Raw genomic sequence first — 24,077 nt, 5'->3', positions numbered from 1 at the left:
GCTGGTGAAACTGCCACTGCTCCTGAGTCCCTCTGCTAGCAGCGCTGCTGGAGGAAGGAACTCTTTACTCCCTCCAGCGGATGCTGCTAGCAGAGGGACTCAGGAGCGGTGGCAGTTTCACCAGTGATATACCAGTGAGCAGTGGCGTAGTGTGGGGGGTGCAGGAGGGCCGGCCGCACTGGGCGCAACATCTGGGGGGGGCGCGCTCACACTCGCAGCTCTCTGCCCCTACCTGCGCCCCGTACCCCCACGGGTTAGGGGGCGCAAATTACTTGCCTTGCCCCGGGTGCTGACAACCCATGCTACGCCACTGCCAGTGAGTGAAGCCGACATCGCGGTCTGCTCATACCGGTCCTGGGCTTGACTCTCCGTGTTTTGTATTTCAAACACAAAATTTCCTTGGGGAATAAAATGGTGGAAATGAAACATCAGGATGGTTGTTTCGGTAAAGTTGGTTTAGTGATTTACTGCTGAGCAGAGGCTGCGGCTGTTCCCTTAGAGAAGAAGGGGTTATTTCCCCTCTGCTTACATAAAGCCAAGATGGTCGTGCACAGTAGATTGATTTTATATTGTGGGGTTGAGTCCTAGAGATGGCGGGAGGCGGATTTCTGCCATTCAAGAACCTCTGTTAGTAGTTGATTCAAACAGTTCAAAAACCACCAGTGTTGTTGAATGCAGATGTGCCCCTGGAATGACATGCCTTTGTCTTTTCCTGTGAAGCTCTATCCTAAACCTTCCTGGAGAGTCAACATTAAGACGGGATTTTCTGAGACTTCAGCTCGCAAACAAGGAGCGCTCAGAAGCCCTTCGTCGGCAACAGCTGGAGCAGCAGCAACGTGAGAACGAGGAACACAAGCGGCAGTTGTTGGCAGAGCGGCAAAAGAGGATCGAGGAACAGAAAGAACAGAGGCGGAGGTTGGAAGAGGTACTAAATGCGGCTTTGCGTGTAGGGCTTTCCAGTGGCGTAGAGTGGGGGTGCAGGGGGGCCCGCTGCACCGGGCGCAACACCTGGGGGGGGGGCGCGCTCGCACTCGCAGTGCTAAAATCAGTGCTAAAATCCACAGGTTAGGGGGCGCAAATTATTTGCCTTGCCCCGGGTGCTGACAACCCACGCTACGCCACTGGGGCTTTCTAAAAGGCCTCAAAGGCTTCCATTTTGGGTAATTGCAGGGAAGTGGGCAAATATGTGTTCTCAGCTGTTGGATGCTGGTAGATTTTATGTATCCGCACTAAGAAACCCAAGTTCTGAGCTTGGAATAGCAAAGGAAGGACCATATAGATGCATAGGTGCTGTAGCAGATGGTGAGGAAGTAGCAAGCATGCCACAAGTTAGATGCAATTTAATAAAGGGCAAGGGCTTGTATTTATCTTCATGGTGGCTCTAGAAGTTTATTTTTTAAGCTGTGGCTGCCGTACTGTAACTATCTGGGCTGTAATTTATTAGTTTCATAAACAATTCACAGGCATCAGGGAAAAATTAATATGGCTGCCATAGCCACAAATTCAGCTGCTCAAGCCCAGTGCTTTTGGCAATGCAGGAAGACTGAAGCAGAGACACAGCAGCAGTGGCCCCAATATCCATCCAAGTATTACTCAGTGTAGACACACTGAAATGAATGGACATGACTAAGTCAGGTCCATTCATTTCAATGGCTCTACTCTGAGTAAATACCACACATAAATTGAACACCATCCATGAATTCTAAGTATTTAACATGGACCATGTTTCTGTCCATCCCATTACTATCTAGTCACAGTACTCTTTATTTCCATATCATTCCCAGTCTAATAAAGCCTGCACAGAGAATACTGTCTGTCCCACTTGCTAGGCCTCTTTAACTGAATCAAGTGAGCTCTTTGTTCTCTTGAGTGAAGGACATTCTGACAAAGAGTGGCCCATTTGTGGTTACCTTTGTGATGTCCTCATAGCCACTCATATTGAAGTCATCCCATCCCAGTAAAAAAAAAAAGACAATTAGCTATCTGTGCCAAGAGGTCACTGGACAAAGACTTCGAACAAATGGGCTTTCCTGTTACATGGAACCAGTCATTTCGCCCATTATATTCGGTCAAAGTCGCCTTTTGCTCTCTGGGTTTCTAGGCAATGAACAATGAAGCCTGAGGCGAGTAATTTAAACGTGAAAGAATTTCAAGCAGCTGATTTTGTGCTACTTGAGGAAAAGTGAATAGTTCTTTTCCGTGGCTACTATTATTCAGGGCTAAAAAGAGAAGGCAAAGCATATTTCAAGACAGCAGCATTGTTCAGCCTGGTAAATATATGAGGGCTGTTTCACATACTACTTTGTATTGCCATGATGTTGACCATGACCTACAATAATACACAACATTTCCCATTCACTCATGGGTCTTCAGCTTTCTGTTCGCAGTAGGTAGCCCCTTGGTGCAGGACCCCATATTCCATTTTGAAACTCAGGAGAACTTGGATGCAGTTCATTTTTTTAAAAAAAAATAAATCTGTTTTTTATCCAAGGCTCTCAGACCAGCTTACAAACAACCACAGAAAGCAACAATCCCTGCAATAAAAACAAAACCAACATCAATGCAATGAGAGAGTTAAAATCGGTTGCCTTGAGAAACACAAAACAATTTGCTAATTCAGAAAAGCCTTGCTTAAAGATCCTTGAAACTTGGTATTGTTTCTTACCATTCTTTAAAACATGAACCGTGATCAGCCAGAACCACCAATTAAAAAGTCGTATACAATACAGTGGTGTTTTTTTTTTAAAAAAAAAAATCGCACACACGACCACTTTCCCACAGGATGTAATTGGGAAATATTGATAAATGCTTGTGTAAAAACAAATGTTTTACAACGCTTTTTTTTAAAAAAAGAATGTGATGTTCTGGCCAGCTTTGAAACTCCACTGTTTAGTGTAATATTGCCCAGCCACTAAGGAGTCAGAAACCCCGAATGTACTTGCTTACAGGGTTACAAGGCCTTCAGGGTTAAGATCAAGGAGCTCGCAGTGGGCAATAAATTTTATAAGACCTCCTTTGCCAGCTATACTGGCCTTCTGGATGCAGGAAGTGTTTGACACAGCATTTAAAATATGAACCTAAACCTGCAATATCACAGTTTTTTTTCTATCACTCTTTGTTATGGGGTTTAATCTGAGGATTGTTTTTATAGTTTAAAACGTTGGGGGGGGTTGTGCTGTATTGTGACTTGCAGTGTGCTAGCTGCCTTGAGTTCCTCAGCAAATAGGCAGGATATAAATTTTTAAAAATTAATACTTTCAAATATTGACCCACAGTAGTGCAAAGAGAAAAGAGATAATGTGTTGCAGGCCGCACAGCAAATGGGGTAAGAAGAAAACAGCGAGTTAAAATGGAGAAACGCTTTCCCATAGCAAATGTGGTGATACAACCTTCTGGAGTGAGGGAAAAAAAATGTAAAAGTGGCCCTCGGGATGATAGGGTTTATGCAGCTCTGATCTACTACAAGGAATCTGGTCCTGTCATTGCAATTGGATGATTCTGCCTCCAAAAAAAGAGCAGGCGATCCGGAACAACCGGGGGATGGAAGAGGAGATGGGATTAGCTGCCGTCTTGTAATAACACAGCGCTGGCTGGCTGTCACGTAGTCAAATGCTCTTTTATGCTGAAGCAAATAATAATAGCCTTTCTCTGCCTGTCTTCCCCCAAGAGGTTTTCATTTGTGAGCTTCATGGCCTTCTGCTTAACAATTTCTTGGTCATTATAGGGGACTTAAGGAGCTGTGGGCACTCTAGCTTGCTTGATGGGGCCTGAGGCTCCTTATACCCCTGAGAGCCCCACACATCTTACCCTCATATTCTCCCCACCCATGGCTTAAAGTAGGGTTGGCAACTGGCAGTCTGCAGACTACATTCCACCACTGTCCTGGGTTTCTGTGGCTTTCCTTTGCTTCCTTTACCTCCAGGCTGGAAGCAGCTGGCGTGAGCGTCTTTGCCTGCGGCACTGAAAGAAAAAATCCAAAACAATGTGGTCTGTGCATGATGCTGGGAAATTAATGCTTATGCTCCAGATGATTGGAAAAGTCACCCAAAGCGGCTGCTTTCACAGCTTCCTTCTCAGGCAATGCACCGCTTTTGAATTCTAAATGTCAAACAGCACCAGATTAATCCAAGCTTCAAGTAGGGAGAGAGCAGATAGAGGGCTTTGTGAGTTTCAGGTGTGCTTTAAATGAGGGCTTTCTAGTTCAGACCAGCCCCGTAGATCACAATAATCATTTCTGGATGGACACCCTGGCTTATACCTTCTCGGTATTGAAAATTGCTGCAGACACCCTAAAAATGATTCATGCTGCATTTTAGCAAATCAAATTGTTACCTAGCCCAGAACCATAGCACCTTAAAGCTGTTTATATTGCGATAAATGCACAGCCATTGCTCATTCCTTACAAAGAATTCAGATTGCTTTCCTCAAGGAAGCCCTTTTATGGTATATGGCAGCTTTTATGCAATCATGCCACAACATATTGTTGTGTAAGTATTATTCTTTCCCCAACTAGTGAATGGGAGCACTGTCTAGACGCTTTCTTGCTGAGGGTCACGAATACCTGTTGCCTACTATCCATGCATCACTTGGTGGCTGGTGACAGGCAAGCCATGTCCAGCTTCAGGTGGTATTCAGGCGGAGGTCAACTGCTGAGACTTAACAGGGGCAGTTCCAGAATCAGATCATTACAGAGGATTGAAGTCCAAGTAGAGGACTTCAAGAAGTCTGAACACAGGGGCAACATGAGAAGCAAGGCTTTTAAACCTGAGTTTTCAATGCCCCACCCACAGCACAGCTGCAAGCCATCCATGCTGCTTGCGTATTTGCTCTACTTGCAAGGAATCCTTGTTTCTCAGGTGAGCTGTTTGGCTTCTAGCAGCTGACTGAGGCTGCACCTTTAGGCACCTGTGCTTGCTCAGTCTCAGTGGCCGCTTCTGATTCCAGAAAGGGGCTACCTGTGTTAGGAAGGGAAGACTGCAATTCTATTTTGCCCGAGGCTCGTGGAACCCCCTGGCCTTCCTCCTTGTCCCTCAAAACAGGCTGTTGCTCTGTGACATTTGCAGGTTGTCCTACAAGGAGAATTCCTTGAGTTTGGCCATAGCACCATAATTCGAGCATCTGGGCTGCAAAGAGTGGACTCTCAGGAGAACATTTGGTGCCATTTCTTCCCTATCACCTTCTCCTCTGCTTTGTCTTGAAGCTTAGGTGGGCTGCCTGCCAAGCTTTAGCTGACCAAAGTGCTTCTCAAGACTATACCTTATGAACTAGTCGTCTTCAATTCCCATACAAGTTTACTACCAGGCTGGATAGAGCAAAAACATTCCCCTGCTTTTTGAACAGGTGGAACCGGATGCTGACCGTCACAGTCAGGTGACTTCACCAAGGATCTGTGAGTGTCTAAATATTTACAAAATTTGTCAGGGAATAAATTTAATGCTTCTGGTCACCAGCTTTCAGGTGCTCGTTGTTTACATATAATAGGAAACCTCTGATGACTTAAAACTGATAAAGAGTTTGGTGTGCCTGGAAAAGCTTGATTACAGCATTTTTTAAAATTAGTTATCTCCCACCCCCGTGCTTTATATCATCTGGCTCCATGCTTCTAGAAACCCTGAGAGAGCTGTCTCAAACTCTGCTTTCAAAGAGTGCAGGGCTGCTTCCTAATGTGATAAGTTACCCCTTAATAAAGTCATGGAGGGAGCCAATATCCTGATGCTCACAGCTGGTGATAAAACCTGTTGTCGTCTTCCAGCAGGCAGTGCAGTCAGCAGAAGAATGGGGTGGATTGGTTCCATGCTAAGCCAGCAGTGCATAAGAGTGCTTCACTTGAGGCATCATCCATGAAAAAGTGGTCCATGGCCCTCAGGTGTTGTTAGCCTCTGAACTCACATCAGCCACAGCCAACGTGACCAATGGATGGGACTGATTGGAGTTGTAGTCCAGCAATATCTGAAAGGCCACTGGTACATCTTCGTGGCTTAAGGTCTCTAAGCAACATTATAATGTGTCTTGCTCATATATATTCCCCAGCTCCCATGAATTTGTTGTAGAGAAGCAAAAAGCCATCCAGACCCAAAGTTGCTGGCTTAGCATCCGGTAGTATATCTTGCCCTTTCAGCTGGTGTTTTTAGCATCAGCAAATGACTCCTCCAGGAAGCTGGTGGTTTTCTAAAGAGGCTGAATCTGAGCATGACAGTGAAAGGGTCATAGTCAGATGAATAATTTGACAGTCTGGTTGCAGTTGTCTGAAAGCTCTGTAAGTAGTAAATAATTTTCACAAGAGCAGCTCTTCCAGGGTGGATGATGAAGGAGTGCTTGCAGATTTCACGTTTGTGGCGTGTAAGATAGGAAGGACTGGAACTGAGCAAGTGCAGAGAGAATTGTAGAGGACTGAAAAAAGGGAAGCCTGAAGGAAGAGAAGTTATTTCCTAGTGGAAAGACTTTTGAAATAGAAAACTATGCACTGGTCTATGGCTACGTTCCAACAAATCTAATATGTGTGCGTGAAGGAAGGATGCACACAGCAGAGAATTCCTTTGAGGATTTCCCCTCCATTTCTGAAGGAAAAACCTCTTTATGCTTACATTTTAATATATTAATTGTAAAATGGGTTGCTTTTTCAGCATATGGTGACTATCTCAAAGAAAAGGTCAGCATTCAAGGTTTCCAACCCCCACACCCCTCCTCAAATGTTATTTCTACATTGATCTTGGCAACTCTCTGGAAGTACTCAAGAGACCACTGATAATCCTCAGGTCACAGTTTAACAATCTATGCAGTATAAAGTAAATTAGTTTGAGCTAAAACTGGCTAGCCCATTTAGTGGACTATTTCTTTCCTATGACTAAATGCTATCCTACACACACACACACACACACACACACACACACACACACCCTTCCACATCTGAAGTCCTGCTTCATCTGCACAGTAAGGAAAAGCAGGGCCTACTTAGTGATGGTGCCACCTCTGTCTTATTTTAACTCCCATGATGTGTCCATGTAGTTGAACAGATTTGGTGTCACTGAGGACAAACACACCTAACTCAACACTGCCCTCCTTCTGAATTAGATGTATTTGGCTTCATTGTCTCCCATGGAACCAAATTTACTGTCTCTGCCTCATTGTTACTAGGAAGGAGTGCTATTTTTAAACAGATAGTGACTGCAGAACTCAACCTAGTACAAAAAAGGAAGGTCTTTTAGGAAAACAGCAGCAAACCAGTACCAAAAAAATGTAATAGTTTTGAGGTCTTTTACCAAAAGGTTTGGAAATGCTTGTTCCCAGTTTTTTAGCTTGGTCCCCCCAAAATAGTTTTGAACATCGTACTAAGAATACGTGGAAATAAGATTTATGGAAACTGACTTTAATTTCTTGGGTTCAACTATCCCTGTTCTATATAGTTCTATGCAAGGAATTGAGTATCCATGCACTGATTTTTTTAGTGATTGTCGAATTTTTGTTTTTAAAAAGATTATATTTTCTTTTGCTCATTGCCATATTCCGTTTCCTAATGCTGCAGCCTTATGTTGCTATAAACACTTACTCCTCTCCATTGGTATGATTTACTACATTAGTTAACATCTCAGTGGGGAATTGCATATCACTGATGTACAGGCAGCCCATACCCCATTAGTTCTATAATGAAAGGTGCATTAAAACAGCAAACATGGTTCCAGAGAGGCAGGAGACGTCCCAGTGCTAGCAGGGGAGGAGCTGGAAACAGCTCCGTTGTTTCCATGAACTTCTGCAGTGAATGATTGAAGCTGTTGCCTATTCAGTTCTTTCTCTGTTTTATTGTTTATGAGAGTCAGGGCCGGCCGACCCTTTAGGCAAAGTGAGTTGACTGCCTCAGGCAGCAGGATCCACATGGGCAGCAGATCCAGCCTCCAAGGAATGTATTGGCCACTGCTGTGGTGCCAGTGACAGCTGCGACAAACTCCTTGGAAGGCGAATCTGCCACCTCCTTGGCAGTCCCCACCCCCAGTGCCGCTTCTACGGTGGCCTCTTTGCAAACAGGAGGAGCTGCTGGTCTCTTCCTACCCTTGCTCCCGATGTAGATCTTTATTCTCTGCTTGTTCCTGATGTGGATAGCTTCACTCAGCTCTTCTTCCCTGGCGGGGGCGGGGTGGGGAGCACCATCTTGTGGCTTGCCTCAGGTGCCAAAATGTCTTGAGCTGGCCCTGCTGAGAATATCAGCCTTTGGTGCCTGAGATCATCTCTCCATGATGGGAGCAGGGAAGCAATATATGCTTCTTTGCACTCAAGTAGTGCAAAAGTGACTTCAGTGCCATTTGGAAAGCATACAGGAAGGAGCATCCTTGGGCCACATAACTCAGTGTCATGTACACTGGCTGGCAACACCTCCAGGGTTTCAGATAGGAGTCTCTCCCTACATGGAGATGTGGGGAAACAGTGCCTCTGCACATGCAGATTACAGTGGTACCTTGGTTTACAACCATAATCCGTTCCGGAGGTCTAGTTGTAAACCAAAACAAGTTGTAACCTAAGGCACACTTTGGCCAATGGGGCCTCCCCCCCCCCCAAAAATGGGTTGTAATCCCAAAAAAGGGGCATGCACTTCTGGGTTTGATGTGGTTGTAGTTCAAAACTGTTGTAATCCAAAACGGTTGCAAACCAAGGTACCACTGTATAGGCTCTGCTACTCAACTATGACCCTTCCTTAACCCTTCAAGAATACTGATCAGATTTATACATTGAATTATTAAGCAATTGGTTGCGTAATCATCTGCCTCTTAGTCTATTAATCTGCTTAATTTGAAGATATTTGCATATTACCAAAAAGAGACCTCATCAGGTATCTTTTTTATTTTTAGCAAGCTTACAGTTTAAGAAACAAAATCAGCCTCTCACTGTTGCAAGATAAGGCAAATCAGTAATGCATTCCTTTCTATTACAGTAACACATTGAAACCAGAATATTCTCCAAACAGTCAAATGTGCCTTTAACTCTCAGACTCCAAGACTGAAATTGCTTCTTCCACACAATTAATCTAACAGACTAATTAAAGCTGGCAGCCTGAGCAATGATGGATAGGATATGCAGGCTTTGCTAGAGTCTGCTCTCAGGCCATTACATACGCCCATGAAGATCTCAGCAGGGTAGCCTTGGTGAGAGGTAGTATTTTCATGAGGGCGCCATATTGTGCAGGCCCCACCATCTGACCCCATAAGAAGATTCCCAGTTCACCAGATTGCAGTTCCTTCTTGCTGCTGCTGCTTGTTGCCATTGTCTGCTGCTTTTCTTGGTAGACAGATTGATAAAGCCCTCCTTTCTGTCAGGTTGTCTCCCCGATCTTGCCTTTCTGTTGTTTTACAGAGCTTTCTCTATGTAACTTAAATATATTGAGCTTTAGTTATATCTACTCTGATCTTCATTTATACTGTGTCTAGTTTAAGCCCAGACACAAGAATGGCCAAAGCAGATTCCATGAGATTTTGTTTTGAACAGAGCCCTCCACATTGCAGCTCACTTTTGAAGGATGCTGTAAACAGCTTCTGGATCTTTTTTGTGGTGGTATTCTGCTCTATGTGGCAGCTGTAAAGGACAGATGATTTCAGCAGACGATTCCTTTACCTCAAGGACCCCCTCTCCCCATATAAACCACCCAAGACCGGCTTTCATTCATTACCGGCTTTATTTACTTATTACATTTTTATTCTGCTATTCCTTCCAAGAGGGAGCCAGTGTGGTATAGTGGTTAACAGCAGTGGACTCGTAATCTGGTGAACTGGGTTTGATTCCCTGCTCCTCCACATGCAGCTGCTGGGTGGCCTTGGGCTAGTCACACTTCTCTGAAGTCTCTCAGCCTCACTCACCTCACAGAGTGTTTGTTGTGGGGGAGGAAGGGAAAGGAGAATGTTAGCCGCTTTGAGACTCCTTCGGGTAGTGATAAAGCGGGATATCAAATGCAAATTCTTCAAATCCAAGAGTTCAGGATGCACACATGGTGTGGGTGTCCTCTCTTTATCCTCCCATCAGCCTTGTATGTGGGCTATGTCCAGAGATTGTGCTATGGTCACCCAGAAAACTTTGTGTCTGGTGGGAAGTTTGAATCTGAGTCGCACTGCTGTAAGCTCAGCCCTCTAACCCAGGGATAGGTCCTCCAGATGTTGTTGGGCTACAGCTCCCTTCATCTCTGACCATTGGCCATGCTGGCTGGGGGACACTTAAGTTGGCTATCCCTGCTCAGACTATTACACAGCAGTGCCTCTCTTAAGAGAGGTGAAGAAGACACTGTGGTGTGCTTTTATGTAACTAGAACTGTAAAGCTTGTGCTGTTGGCCCAGGGGTGAAATAACTGGGATCCCTGGAAGTTGCCTGAATAATATTGGTGAGGGCACACTGCTTGACATCAAATACATTTCTCTTGGGGACAGGGAACTGTTCAGAGCCCAAAATGGAATTGGGTCGCACATGTATTCATATGTAAATATGTGTTCAGATGCAAATTTCACAGCAGCCTGATTAGAATGCACCTTCTGGAACTTGCATAATAAGTATTTCTTAATGACAGGATCAATCCCTTGGTGTCAAACAGATATACAATTCTAGATTATTAATTTTTAAAAGGATTTAGCTCTTGCTAAAGCCAAAGCCTTAATTAAAGTTTAAAAAGCAATCCTATTGGGAAACAAAATGCTCAATCTTAATTGGAGGGGTTCTCTTTGCAGGGGGATAATTAACCTATGAGCAGGGTTAAATTCAGATGGAGTCGCTTTAGTGAATTTACACAACCCAGTTTTTCCATTTTCTCCAGAGTGAGTCCTCGGGAGTTTGCACCATACTTGTGGTCTAGATAGAAGTGGGTCGTCTCGAAATGGGAAGATTTGAAAAGATGTATTAATAGTCCAAGATGGCATAGCAACTTGAGCCTGGTATGCTAAAATAGGCTGACTGTGATGTTGCTTCTTGGAAAAGCAGTGTATAAATCTACCTTCAACGCATTGTTACAGCAGATTGCAGCATATCCTCGCTCAGGTGTGGTTCCCAAATCAACACAGGATTACTAGTATAAAATGAATGGTGGACAAGTTCTTCAAAAAGTTTAAAAGTTGTTGTGTTACGCTGTCAAACAAAAAAATTAAATCATTGTCAAAACTGTGATCAGAACAACCCACAGGCAAGCTTGTCTCTCCAGTGGAGATCATGCTTGGTTCCTCACCAGCTCCTGAGTTGTAATGGTGGGGGCACAATGTAAGTTCTTTGCCATGGAGAATCACATTGGCTCCCTCTCTTTCAATGGCAGAAGAAGATGATATTTTTACATTGCGCTTTTGACCTAGGTGGAAACTGGTTATTGATGAGATCTTACGATGTGGTCTTGTTTGGTTTTGCTGTTGCTCCTGTTGAATTGCACTATAATTTTTATTCTGACTTTTGTGTAGTTCATGGTAATAACTCATATTTAATCTGTGTTTTATTTTATTATAATTGATGGCATGATTGTTAGCAGCCTTGAGGGACCTATAGAAATGGAAAGGTGGGCTAGAGTATTTTAGTAAATAATTGAACAGTGCTGAGTCCATCCCCTTAAAAACTCTCTAGGATAAAATTGTTTTTCCTCAACCAGTTTCCTAAAGGCAAGAGGGATGTGGAGTGGCATCTGGCGCAAGGAGTTCTTAATGATGGTGCTACACCAACCCAAGCATGATCTCCAAGCAGCTGATAGTGGAGAAAGATCCAGTAACCTCAGCGAGAGAATTTTGATGGGGATGGTTTGAGGACAGCATGAGTTGGGAGCCATTGGATTAATTTTTCCAAACCGCGGCTACTGAGGGCTACTAAGTCTCCCTTAGTAGTTCTAACTTGCATGGCTCGGTTAATTTTACAGTTCCCAAGGGAGTCTAGCTTACCACTGAACTGCTGCTCATTAGAATTCCTTTTTAGCAGCGCCCTGGAGGCTTGTGGCTTCAAATGGCATCCCTCATCAATATTTAAGGCCTGTCATTGCAAACGTGGTAGAAAGAAGCTCACTTTGTGGCTTGGAGAAGAAAGTGAAATGGTTTTGGAGGGGTAAAGAGACCTTGTCCTGAAGCATCACCTGTGAAGTTGGATAAACAAACCTGATAATGAATTGGTGGTCTTGCTTCCAATGTATAATAGAGCTGTGTTCTGTGAACATAACCCGGTAGGCCCAGGAAAACCAAGGGAAATCAGGACATTGTTTTCACAGAGACACAAAGGAGAAAAATTGAGACAGGAGATGCTAGAAAGTTCAGGAAGAATGGTAGTTTCACCCTCAGAGAGCTACAGTTCCCACGATTTTTTGAGGGGGGGGGGCATCTGCTTTAAATGTGCAGTGGATGTGTTTGAAATGTTTGGTGCAGATCTGTCTTCTGTGTCACGAGTTTTAACTCGGGAATTGTGGTGGGAGAGGACAAGCACTTCTCAGTTATCTCGGGAAGATAAAATAATTCCATCTCAATGGAAATGGCTATCACTGATGAAGGTGAAAGAGATGTTCATGCATTTGTATGTATTTGCATGCATGTGTATGTTTACAGTGTGCGTGTGTTTATATGTCTATTCCCTCTCATAGAAATGGCCATAGACATGCAATACAACTGTAACCACAAATCAACAAGCTCAGAAATAAAGGGGAGGTAGGGTTGTGTGTATGAAACTAGCAAGTGGATCAGCCTTGAGCTGTGTTTTGGTCAGTTACATATGATAGTCATCCACGGAACGTGAATTTAGCCACGAATTTCCAATTTCCACCCCCAGTTTTGGTTGCAGTAGTATTTCATGTTTACGCCGATTCTTTTCTGCTTGTAATCCAGTTTACACATCAGCCGTAATCTTCAGGGGTCATCCCTTGCCAGTTGCACAACCCAAGCAGCCAGTGAAGCCACAGAGCTAATTCTTTTTTAAGTCCTGGAAGAAAATTAGCCATTACTTTGGTTAACAGTCAGTCTGATGTGACCTGACGCGTGACTGCCGTACTAGCTTGGGAGGGAAGTGTTTGGTCCTGATCTTTCACGCTAGACGAGCATATCGAAATTGGCTTTAGCATTTTGAAAAGGCCAAAGAGTTTATTTATATTTTATGCTGCAGATGTGCTATTAAGCAGGAAAGGATAAACACTGTGCGTGGAACCCTCTGGAAATGCATCTGCAGTTTGCTGAACAGCTAAGGACAGAGAGAGCTGCTTTACAGCGATTTCGGAATATTCTTGAGTTTCTAAAGCTTTTCAGATCACCCTGTGACCTGAACAGATGGTAGAGAGCTGGAAACCTGATCGCTGGCTTTGCTGTGCTTTTCCGCTGATACCACTTTATAAATAAACCAGCAAACACTGGCAGGTAGTGCTACAATTCCCACAGTGGATTGTAATCCCCCGTTTTATGTAGCTCTGGGAATTGCAGCTCTGTGAGGGGCATAGGAGGTGTGCAAACAGTTCTCAGCACCCATAATAAACTGCCATTCCCAGGATTCTTTGGGATAAGCCATGACTGTTTAAAGTGGCATGATACTGTTTTGAATTTATATGTGCCCTCGGCCTCTGGGAGCACAGCCAGACATGTCACGGAGGTTTGGTGTCAAAGCTAGGCCATGGGCAGCATTCTAGTGTGATTCAGGAGCTGGGAACCTAGAGTCAGGGATCAGAAGGCATATCAGGGGGCAGGACTGTAAAATAAGCCACAAATCTGAAAAGAAGAGGAAGACCAGAATTGGAAGACAGGCCAAAGCTCAGGCAGGGCTGCTTACTCAAGTTCCCATGAAACAGGAAACCCTTGTGTTCCAAAGAGATACTTGCTCTTTAGGGCAAGAGTCATAGGTCAGTGCTAGAGCATGTGTGTTTTATTCAGGAGATCCCAGGTTTAGTTTATGGCATTTCCAGGTAGGGCTGAGAGGGACACCTGTCTGAAACCCTGGAGAGTCGCTACAACCATCTGCATTGCAGTCTTGGAATACAATATTTGTAAAAATAGCAAACATTACATATCACCACACTATATTATGTTACACCGTTATAAGCTCTTTTACAATTTGGGAGGGACAAAATGGGAAAGCGACATCTCAGGAACTAATAATATTATGTTGATGGTTGCAGGGTAATAAAAATGGAAAAACTGTAGAGTCCTTGAGACACTGAGTTCTTGGAACAATGAGCTGTGGCAAATCGGCATGGCAGAAAAATTGACATACTAACTTAAGTTAGTTAAAAGTAAAGCCAATATATTTGATTTTTCTTAAAGCGTGGCAATATTTTATCTCATATACAAATCAGGGACGTATTTAACACTATCAAAGCTTTTCATCAGATTATAGAAAAGAGATTAAGTTGATGAAGTATAATGGAAATTTCCAGGATGCTAATGGATCTTAAATATACGCTTACCTACCTATATGTAAAAAAAGGAAAAAGTGTTTAGAGCATTTTACCTTCTGACAGTAATTACAATGTAACTCTTTGTTGTTGTTTGATTTTGTATTTTTTTTGGATGGGGGAGGAGGAGAAAGAAGGATTCATTCCTGCCAGCTCCAGGTAGGGATGGAAAAAAGTTGTCCTGTGAAACCCTGGAAACCTAATGACAGACATTATAGACAACACCAAAGGACCAGTGATCTAACTCAGTGTAAGGCAAATTCCTATGTTATCACTGACTGACGAAGGCCTCAGATAAGTCCCTCTGGAAATCGTGTTTCTTGAACCGTCAGCATGGTGTTTAGTTAGGGAAGGGGGATACACCCATTGTCAATGTGACAGTGGAATTGTTACCGATAAGGAAGGGTTGCATCCAGAAGGAATTTCCCTTTGCAAGGAAATTACAGCAGCAATTACAATAGAGGGTTGAAGGTAGCAATTCAAGGACCTTAATAGTCGACTACCCTCTGCACTTGCGCCATTAATAACCAGAAACCAGATGGACATTTGTTCTGATTCAGCAGTAAACCACAGGTTTTCCCAGCGAAAGCAGCAGGGCAAAAGAAAAACCTCTCGGACCCATGCCCAGAAATCGCTGGACAAACGCAAGTGTGGATGATCCCAGAGACTCATTGGCAGAGATAACCCTGTAAAGCCCTGGCATCTGTCTCTCTGCTTCTGTGTTTCCACAACTACTGCTGTCTGGTGGCCAGTGTGTCATAGTGTCTGCAGAACATAGCTTGTTTATACAGAGGCTGTGGTGATGGTGGGGTTGAAAGTTTTTTATAAATATATAAAAGCAGATAAAATGACATATCTATATTAATTGCACATGGGATCACATTTGGTCCAGAAGAAGAAGAAGAAGAAGAAGAAGAAGAAGAAGAAGAAGAGAACACTTTTGCAATATGGCTCCCTTCCATAGAGTCAGAAAAAACATTTGATCTCTTGGGATATGTACCTAAATACTCCTGCGGGTTCTTTTCTCTTTCTCATCATAATTAGGTAAACTGCACAAAAGGTAAGCAGGGCCCAAAGGTAGAAAGGCCAGGTCAGATTATTTGTCTGTGTAGCCCAGAATTGCCTGTTCTGACTGGCAGCAGCTCTCCAGAGACCCACCTTCCCCACCCCACCCTGTCCCCGTAGTTGTAGCCAGAAGTTCCCTACCCTGGGTCTCTAAGATCATCTGCTACCAGACCTTTTTTAAGTGGGAATGCCAGGACCTGAGACCTTCTGTTCATAGACCTTGTTCTCTGCCACTGAACTATAGCCTATTAGGCGGTGGCAAAGAGCTAAATGAGAATGAGCAGAGATTGTGAATACTACCTGGCTGAGATACCTGCACTGCAGTGTTGTGGAAGTCTGGCAATCTTCAAGTTCTTACCTCCATTGTCTGAGGCAGCATGGAGATTGTAGGAGGCTAGAATGCTGTTGCACTCATACTGCTGCTTGATAGCTTCTCATAAGCATCTGGCTGTCCCACTGTGAGACAAGGACGCTGGACTAGATGGGCTTCTTGCTATTCTTACCAGTTTCTCTTGCTTTTAATCAGGATAGTGTGGGCAGAGTCTGGGCAAGAATTGAGCTTCTCCTGGGCACTGTCCCTGCAAAGAGACGCCTTACATTTTAGGACTTTTCTGCAGGATGAGAAAACTGGGTCTCAAGCACATTTCAGTGGGGTAATTCCCTTAAAATGCTTACCTGTAGTGGCACACCATGCTCTTCCTTCATGGATCAAACTGGGGTAACCTTGTTTAATCTTCAGCACTCAAAATATAAGGCAAGAGCCTGGCTTTGCACAGTGGATGAAGTATATAGCTGCTGAGCAAATAGTAAATCAATAAACTGAAAGGTTAACGAAATAGCAGGACAGTAAGAAAGGGATGGAACAGATAGCTTGCTCCTCTTTGCAACGTTTAGTTTTCTTAAAAAATAACATGAACTGTGGGCTCATGAAGTGCCACACTGAAGGTCAGAATGTTGCAGCGCTATCTTCACAACAAAAGTGTAGCTTTGTGCGAACCCCAGCAAAACCATGCAATAATGGTGCAGATTTTGCTAGAAGGGCAGTAAATTCTTCAAAGTGAAGGGTGAGCATCGCAATAGAAAACCAGTGAAATACTCAACAGTGGAGCGGTGAAAACACGATCAAAATATGGTTGGCGTAATACATTTTTAGGTAAAATGGCATGCAGTGAAAGCCAGCCAGCCAGCTCTGTGTTTCTGATGTTTGCCAGACTGCTTAATGCCACTACTAATGAAGGATTTTGCACATCTTCATTTCTCTTTCAAGACACACAGGCCCAATTGTAGACACATCTCATCCATGGCTGCAATCAATACTGAGTATGCTTTGCACCGTGGACCCAAGTGGCATGTAATTATGAGACTGTATTGATTTCCCCGCAAAGAGGTTGCTAGCGTACAAAATAGCAGCTTGACTTTCAAATGACTGGACCAGCAGCCTTTTCTTTCCCTGAGAAAATTAACATGGTTTGGTGAAAGCTCCGAATTCTTTGCAGGGTCTTGAAATCGCATTGTAGCAACACTATAAGAAATGGGTCACTCTCCCCTGTTATAAATCTTCACCACTCCTGATTATTTTATGTGCAGCCCATTTGGCTGCCCGGGAAAAATATTTGGGACCCAATCCAGACAGCTGCATGGGGAATAGGCTCTGCCCAGCTGGGCCTCAGTGCCCCTTCCTCCTGCTGAAAGGGAAATTGGAGATGCCATATGTCTGCCTTTGGTCCCTCGCATGCATATGCTAGAATACAGCCATCTATGCATTTAACAACGTAAATCAATATTGGAATTAGTATGGCTTACTTTTAAAAAAGTATTGGCGGCTTTAAAGAGCTGACGTGGTGTAGCTAAGAGACTGAACTCCCTAGTTTGAACCTGTCCTCTTCCGTCACGAATTCAGTAGCCCTAGACCAGGGGTCTGCAACCTTTAAGACAAAAAGAGCCACTTGGACCCGTTTCCGAAGAAAAAAAACCTGGGAGCCGCAAAACCATTGTGACATTTTAAACAAATATAACACTGCATATATTTTTCTTACCTTAATGTCCGATCTGACAGCGGGCAGGAAGGTGACGTCGGGACGGTGCGTGACTAAAGCACGCACCGCCCCCATGTGACGTCACAGCCAGTACAGCGCCCGCCACAGTGGGGAGTGTCAGGGAGCACAATGCGCCTCCTCCCCTCGCTAGTATCCGCCCCGGAGCCGCGGCAAAGGTGTAAAAGAGCCACATGTGGCTCCGGAGCCGCGGGTTGCAGACCCCTGCCCTAGACCCTCCATCCGCATTAGGAGAATAATAATCACCAGTGTTATGCACATGTCCTATTAAAAAATGAGTTGTCAAAGTATGGCTATTCCACAGTAAATGTCTAGTGTGGAAGTTGGCTGCAATGAGTTTCTTGTGCAAAAGTCTCCTTTTGTGCTGAACCCAGGCATCTCTCTACCAAGCGAGTCCTGATTCCCTGCGTTCGATGTAAACACAATTCTTCAGCTTTTTATCACTCCAATATATTAGCTTTTTCTCAGGCCATGTGATGGTGCAAAATTATGTGCTATACCCAGTCACTTTTCCTCAAAGAGCTGAGCTATGCAACCTGTTTTAATTTAACAACAACAACAACATTTATGTTATTTATACCCTGCCCATCTGGCTGGGTTTCCCCAGCCACTCTGGGTGGGTTACAAGATATCTAAAAATATAATAAAAACATCATCAATCCTTAAAAGCTTCCCTAAACAGGGCTGCTTTCCAATGTCTTCTCAAAGTCAGATAGTTTTACCTGTATATGTATGCTCATTGGAATTTGGTAGAAATGGTCAAGAAATGTTCCTTGAAATTGGTGAGGATATTTATAGCAAGAGTAATAAAAAGAAATTGTTATTTAGGGGAACTGAATTTAATTCTAAATTATATTCCGGAAACGTGGGAAATATCAAGGGGTCAAAAAGATTGGATGTACTGTGCTATATTAGAAGCAAAAAAACTTGTTTTGATGAATTGGAAGAGCCGCAAAAAGATTCCATTGAGCACATGGATTGATAATATGGACAGATTAGCTACATATGAACGAATTGCATGTCAATGCAAAATAAGAATGGATAAATATGAAGAAATCTGGAACGAATATTTAAGCGATAAGGCGGATAGTGGTGGGAAGTAGGGGGAGGAGAGAGAGGTGGGAAAATATTGTTTAAAAAGGTGTAGTCATAGGTATATCAATGTATTCAAATCTGAATTGTCAAATTGTGTTACTATTGTTATTATGGTTTTTGTTGTATGTGTCTTTTGCAATTGATGTTTATGTTGAAAAAATGATGAAAGAAATTTTTAAAAAATGGATTCTTTGTTCTGTGTACAGTATTATTATTTTCAGAGGGCGTTGTTGTTGTTTATTTTATTTTTTACATGCCCTCCACCTATGGGTCCCAGGGCCCAACAATTTAAAATGCAGTTTAAAACCATTAAAAAAACTTACAACCACAGAAAACAGGGTTATACTTGCTCCAATGACCCTTTCATGCTACTATTTAAAATCTATCTATGTCTATTAGCTGTGATGGAATCTCCAGGTTCAGAGTCAGCATGCTGGTTCAGATACCAGATGCTGGTGAGCCATAGCAGGAAAGGCGAGAATGCCTTTGCGTCCTGCCTGTGAGTTTCCGAAAAGCATCTCGTTGGCCAGTTTGGGAAACAAGATGCGGAATTAAACACGACTTTCAGTATAATTCAGCAAAGATGTTGTTAGCTTTGGTCCAAGTAGTACTGGGTGACACCCAACACAGAGCAAATCTGTTTCAGTCACACTTAACAAACTTGTATGTTTGAAACAGATGTTATATATGCATATACAGTGGTGCCGTGGTTCTTGAACTTAATCCGTTTCGGGAGTCTGTTCGATTCCTGAAACCGTTCGAAAACCAAGGCACGGCTTCTGATTGGCTGCAGGAGCTTCCTACACTCAAGCAGAAGCTGCGTTGGTCGTTCGGCTTTCAAAAAAGGTTTGGAAACTGGAACATTTACTTCCAGGTTTGCAGTGTTCGGGAGCTGATCTGTTTGGCAACTAAGCTGTTCAGGAGCCAAGGTTTGACTGTAGTTTGAGTCCCATATGGGGGGAAAGGTGGGGTATAAATAAATACATAATAATAATTACTAAAAACCAAGTTGTGTCATAAGGGTCTTCTGACAGTGGGTGGCCCAGAGGTGACATCTGCACCCAAATTGTTCCACGCTTACTGAATTTGCTCTGTGTCTAGGCTTAATGGCATACAGGACTGTTTCATTACCTTTACATCTGTTCAGCAGCTGGTGTGGTTTAGTCCCTCTGGTTCTCTGCAACAGGGTGGCATGATGTATCTTTTCACCGCATTCGACAGAATAGGTGGGTTTGCTGGGGAAACCGTGGCAAGTTGGTGCCTCTGACATTGTATAGCCATGGGCCAAATTACCTTGTGAGACCGCTTCCTGATCTGGTGTGCTGCTTGTTCCCCTGAGATCTTATATTTGTACCGGCAAACAATTTAAGCTTTTGCCCTTTCTCCTCCTTTTTTCTTTTTGTTTTGTTCCTCCCCTGCCTCCGCCCCCCTCCCACATTTCTACAGCAGCAAAGGAGGGAGAAGGAATTAAGGAAACAGCAAGAGAGGGAGCAGCGACGGCATTATGAGGAGCAAATGCGCCGGGAAGAGGAGAGGAGGCGTGCCGAGCATGAGCAGGTAACCCGCATCTCCTCCAGGATGAATCTGCTTTTAATGGATGAACCTGCTGATTTCCAAGGTTGGAACCCAGTTTTGTCCCTGTGCGTTCGCCCAATATCAAGCTGCTGTTACATGCAGTTCCCTGGCATATGTGTTGTCATCGAGCACATTCTTCTGATCATCATTGCATTTTTAGGTGTACCCTTAAAACACCATGCCTGCACCCCCCTACGAATCTAATGTTCTTTGATATGGTTCAAATAAAGGTGTAAATGATGGATTTGCCATTTGAGTGCTTCACCTCCAGTGCCAATCTCACCTGAGTGAACCCTTGCAGGTGCTTTGTAAAAAAAACATTACCAGCACCTGCACAGTCTGCTGGGATCTGTACATGTGATGGCTTGCTCAGACATTCGTTTCCAACGTCTTCACTTTCACTTCCAGCTGGCATTGCAGAGTCACCGCTGATTCAAAATAAGCATTAAAGTGGCTTAGTGACTCTGCCCTTGGAAATTTGAGAAACCGTGTTTCATTCATTACACTTGTGTGCTCTGTGGCTTTCACTGCCAAACTCTCAGTCACTTGTTCTATGTTGATTCCTGTCCATTATGTGACTCGCCAGCTCACTAACTAATGCAATAAGGCTGGATATCTTCTTCTCACAACCACTTCCTCTCTGCAAAAAAAAAAAAAAAGTTGGTGATTTGTCTCTGGATGCTTTCTAGTTTTCAGTGGGGAATATGTTTAGAATTGACTCAGGTAGCTATAATGGACTCTTCAGTTTATCATTACTGGAATGTGCTGCAGTGAGCCTCAGGCTCACACACTCTCCTCTTCCAGCATGACCACAGAGAGGAGAACGGCAGATTTTGCTTTCATGTTTGATTAACTACTGTTTAGTGTTACACCCTGAGCTAAACTTGTTAATCTTAACTATGTTTTGTTTGAAACGAACCACCTTCACAACCCATGGTTTGCAGCTGGCTTGTTTCAAACGAAACACAGTTAAGATGTACCACAGTTAATTTGGATGAAATGGCAAGCTGTGCTTACTCCAAAATGGAAGCAAAAGGTGCCAAACTCTTTGTGGTCATGATGGATAGTGGGGAGTGTGCCAGGCGTGGAACCTCTTTCCTGATACAGACATCACTGCAGCTTACCTGCAGCTGGTGTTGGGCAAGGTGGTAGCAAAGTTAGGAGTGTACAGGTGTACTAATGGCAGTAGAAGATGGATTCCATCAGTGCATTCACACAGCTCTGACCTCACTGCTACTCTGTCCTGCCCAAGTGCTGCCCTGGCAAGCTGCCATGATGGTGATATTGGGAGGGCAGCGCCATGGCTCTTGCCCACCACACCAACTGCTGCTGGTGTGTGACAGCCCAGGAATTGCTCCAGCTCATGCTCATCAAGATAAACCATAGTTTATCATTATCTGTGAGTACAGTCTGTTAGTAAACGGGCAAGGTGGCCTGCATCCTGCATTTTTGGGCCAGTGTCAGAATTTAGGGAGAGTTGCAACATTCAGAATGAGTTAATGTAAGATGATTTGAATTTTATGATGTTAAGATTTTGTTTATATTTGTTTTACTGTGTGTTGTAGAACACATTATGCTCTTTGGAGGATAACGATATTTATTTATTTATTTATTTATTTATTTATTTATTTATTTATTTAAACATATTAAGTAAACAAAATACAGAAAATAAAGAAGGAATTTATTAATGTTGAAACTGATGATTATATTAAATCTCAGCTTCCAACTTCGTTTTCAAAAAGAGAAGTATGTTTTCAGCCCATCTGGCATGAAGACGGGGTTGAAGTGCCTTCTAAACAAAATTTCAAGACCAGAGGCTGTAGGGGCTCTTTAAGGAAAAATCTTACAGCCATCATTTTCCTACCCACAATGCCATGATGACGAGCAGCACCCAGATAAACAACACAAAATGAAAAGTTGCACCTTTATAGACATATTTCAGCTTTTCTTGGTGCAGGAATTTGGTTACTTGAATCAAGCTTGGAGGTAGCCAAGTCAGCTAACCTGTGACCCTCCAGATGTTGCTGAACTGCACGTCTATCAGTCACAGCCAGCCTGGCCTATGATCAGGGATGATGGGAGTTTTAGTTCAGCATCAGCTGGTGGTCCATGCGCCATCCCTGCTTTTAAAAAATAGCAAGTCTGAGTAGAATGCTTGTTCTCAAATTGGTTGAACAACATCTGATCAGATTTGTTTAAAGAGCTTTTCACCAGTGGTGGTTTGCATTTCTGTTCAGTTTATCAGATGATTTATCCCTACCTCTTTTTACAGAATTTGGGTAACTGTGGCACAGAAATTGCCTTCCTTATTTTATGCATAACATACAGGCAGCCCTGAATGTTACTATGCCGTCTACTTTGTGGTATCTCAGCGGCAGTTTTTTCAAAGTTGCATGGTGTTCATCCAAATGCTTTACATCACAATAACACTGCATTCCCTTTGGTTCCTCTCCTTAATGTTTCTGCGGTTCTTTCTTCAAATTTCAACATGTGGCCACTTCTTTCTCTTTGAAATTACGGTTCTTTCTTTTTCTCTCCTTTTTTTCTGCTCCCTGCTGCGCACCCAGGAATACATCAGGCGACAGTTAGAGGAAGAACAGAGGCAGTTAGAGATCCTGCAGCAGCAATTACTGCAGGAGCAAGCTCTACTTCTGGTAATGGGGAGTCAGGATCCCTGTCGCATCCTTTGGCCAGCCCTTTCTGTGTATAATGAGACTGCATGTTATTAGCCAAATGTGTAACTGGGCCTTCAGACTTATAGGGTTGCCATCTCTTCTCCTGTACATTATAAATCTGAGTACCTTAATTTGTTCAAGCATTGGCATTTGTAATATTTATTAAATTCCCAACACATTCAAATGTTTTGGGGAGCATACAGTAATGGAATGGCCGGCTGGTAGTCCGAGGGTTGGCTCTAGCCCAGGAAGCCATTTTATTTGGCTTTTCTTGTTAAAAAGAGATAAATATCCTAAGCCCTAACTAGATGTTACTTCAGAGCTTCATGCTCAGCTCTATTAGTGTATTTTACTTCTTCTTAAAAGCAGCTGCTAGGGCAGGAACCATTTGGATCAGAGGCATGACATTGGGAGAGGTTAGCCCCTTCCCCTCTCCATGCCACAGCCCCAATCCAAATCCACTCCTGGCTGCTGGTAGCTACAGAAAAGAAAATAAACAGGCAAGGATCTGCAGCTACTAGCATCTCTAGGGGAGTTAATTTAGATTGAGTGCGCCCACAGCAGAGAGGGAAAGGAAATTTTTCCCTTGATATTTGCACCAACATACCGGACTGTTTAATTTTTTATAGTAATAGTCACCTGCTATCTAGAGCTGGCCAGATTAAGGATTAAACATATATAGTCTGAAATGAGGATTAAGCACATATAGTCTGAAATGCAGTGTTCCGTCTACTGCTTCTAGGACACCCTTGTTCATAGGAAAGCATGTGTCTTCTCCCTGAGTTGCAGTATTGAAGGGCAGGTGGACTACCAGTGACCAGGCTTGCAGTTACAAAACCAAAAGGCCCAGAATCAAAGTAGTTCTTGATTAAAAGAACAATTTTAGGTGGCAATCCTAAACGTCTAGGCCAATGTGAGTGTGGAGAGTGTCGTTCAAGAATTATTTTGCCAACTCTTACCCAGGTTCACTCCCGTCACCTGGCAAGAGAATTGTCCAACTCTCTGCTGTGCTAAGGATAGCGTGCGGCAATGGTTTCTTCTTTGAATGCAAGCACTGCCACGCTCTGAATGTTTTCGTTGCCTTTCCGCCAATAAATGGAGCAGCCATTGCTGTGCACGTCTTTTCCTCTGCTCAGTCCGCTTCTAGAACATCCTTCATTTTCATGGAAGGAACAGGCCTCTGCTGTGTTTATTGCAAAGCTATTAATTGAAAGCTACTGGCACTGTGTGCTGGAATGCAATCTAACTGAAACGTACTTG

General features: G+C 43.5%; 1 protein-coding gene across 9 annotated transcripts in view; it reads left to right on the top strand.

Annotated features, from left to right (window-relative positions):
* TNIK (TRAF2 and NCK interacting kinase) overlaps nucleotides 1-24,077 on the top strand; it is a 291,826-nt gene that overhangs the window by 206,582 nt on the left and 61,167 nt on the right. For 4 of the 9 annotated variants that reach the window (XR_014526345.1, XM_083503823.1, XM_083503819.1 and 1 more), the window contains 3 exons: nucleotides 721-925; nucleotides 20,014-20,124; nucleotides 22,710-22,796. Coding sequence is in view for 8 of the 9 variants with exons in the window: in XM_083503823.1 (XP_083359949.1) it covers nucleotides 721-925; nucleotides 20,014-20,124; nucleotides 22,710-22,796 (403 nt within the window). In the remaining variant the exon portion in view is untranslated. The remainder of the gene's footprint in view (nucleotides 1-720; nucleotides 926-20,013; nucleotides 20,125-22,709; nucleotides 22,797-24,077) is intronic. The other 5 variants (XM_083503824.1, XM_083503820.1, XM_083503825.1 and 2 more) reach the window with 3 other exon arrangements.

This window comes from Podarcis liolepis (genome assembly GCF_965112155.1).
Source record: "Podarcis liolepis genome assembly, chromosome: 5".
Classification (NCBI taxonomy): domain Eukaryota; kingdom Metazoa; phylum Chordata; class Lepidosauria; order Squamata; family Lacertidae; genus Podarcis; species Podarcis liolepis.
The sequence above is the reverse complement of the archived record's forward strand: the minus strand, read 5'-3'. Positions and strand labels throughout refer to the sequence as shown.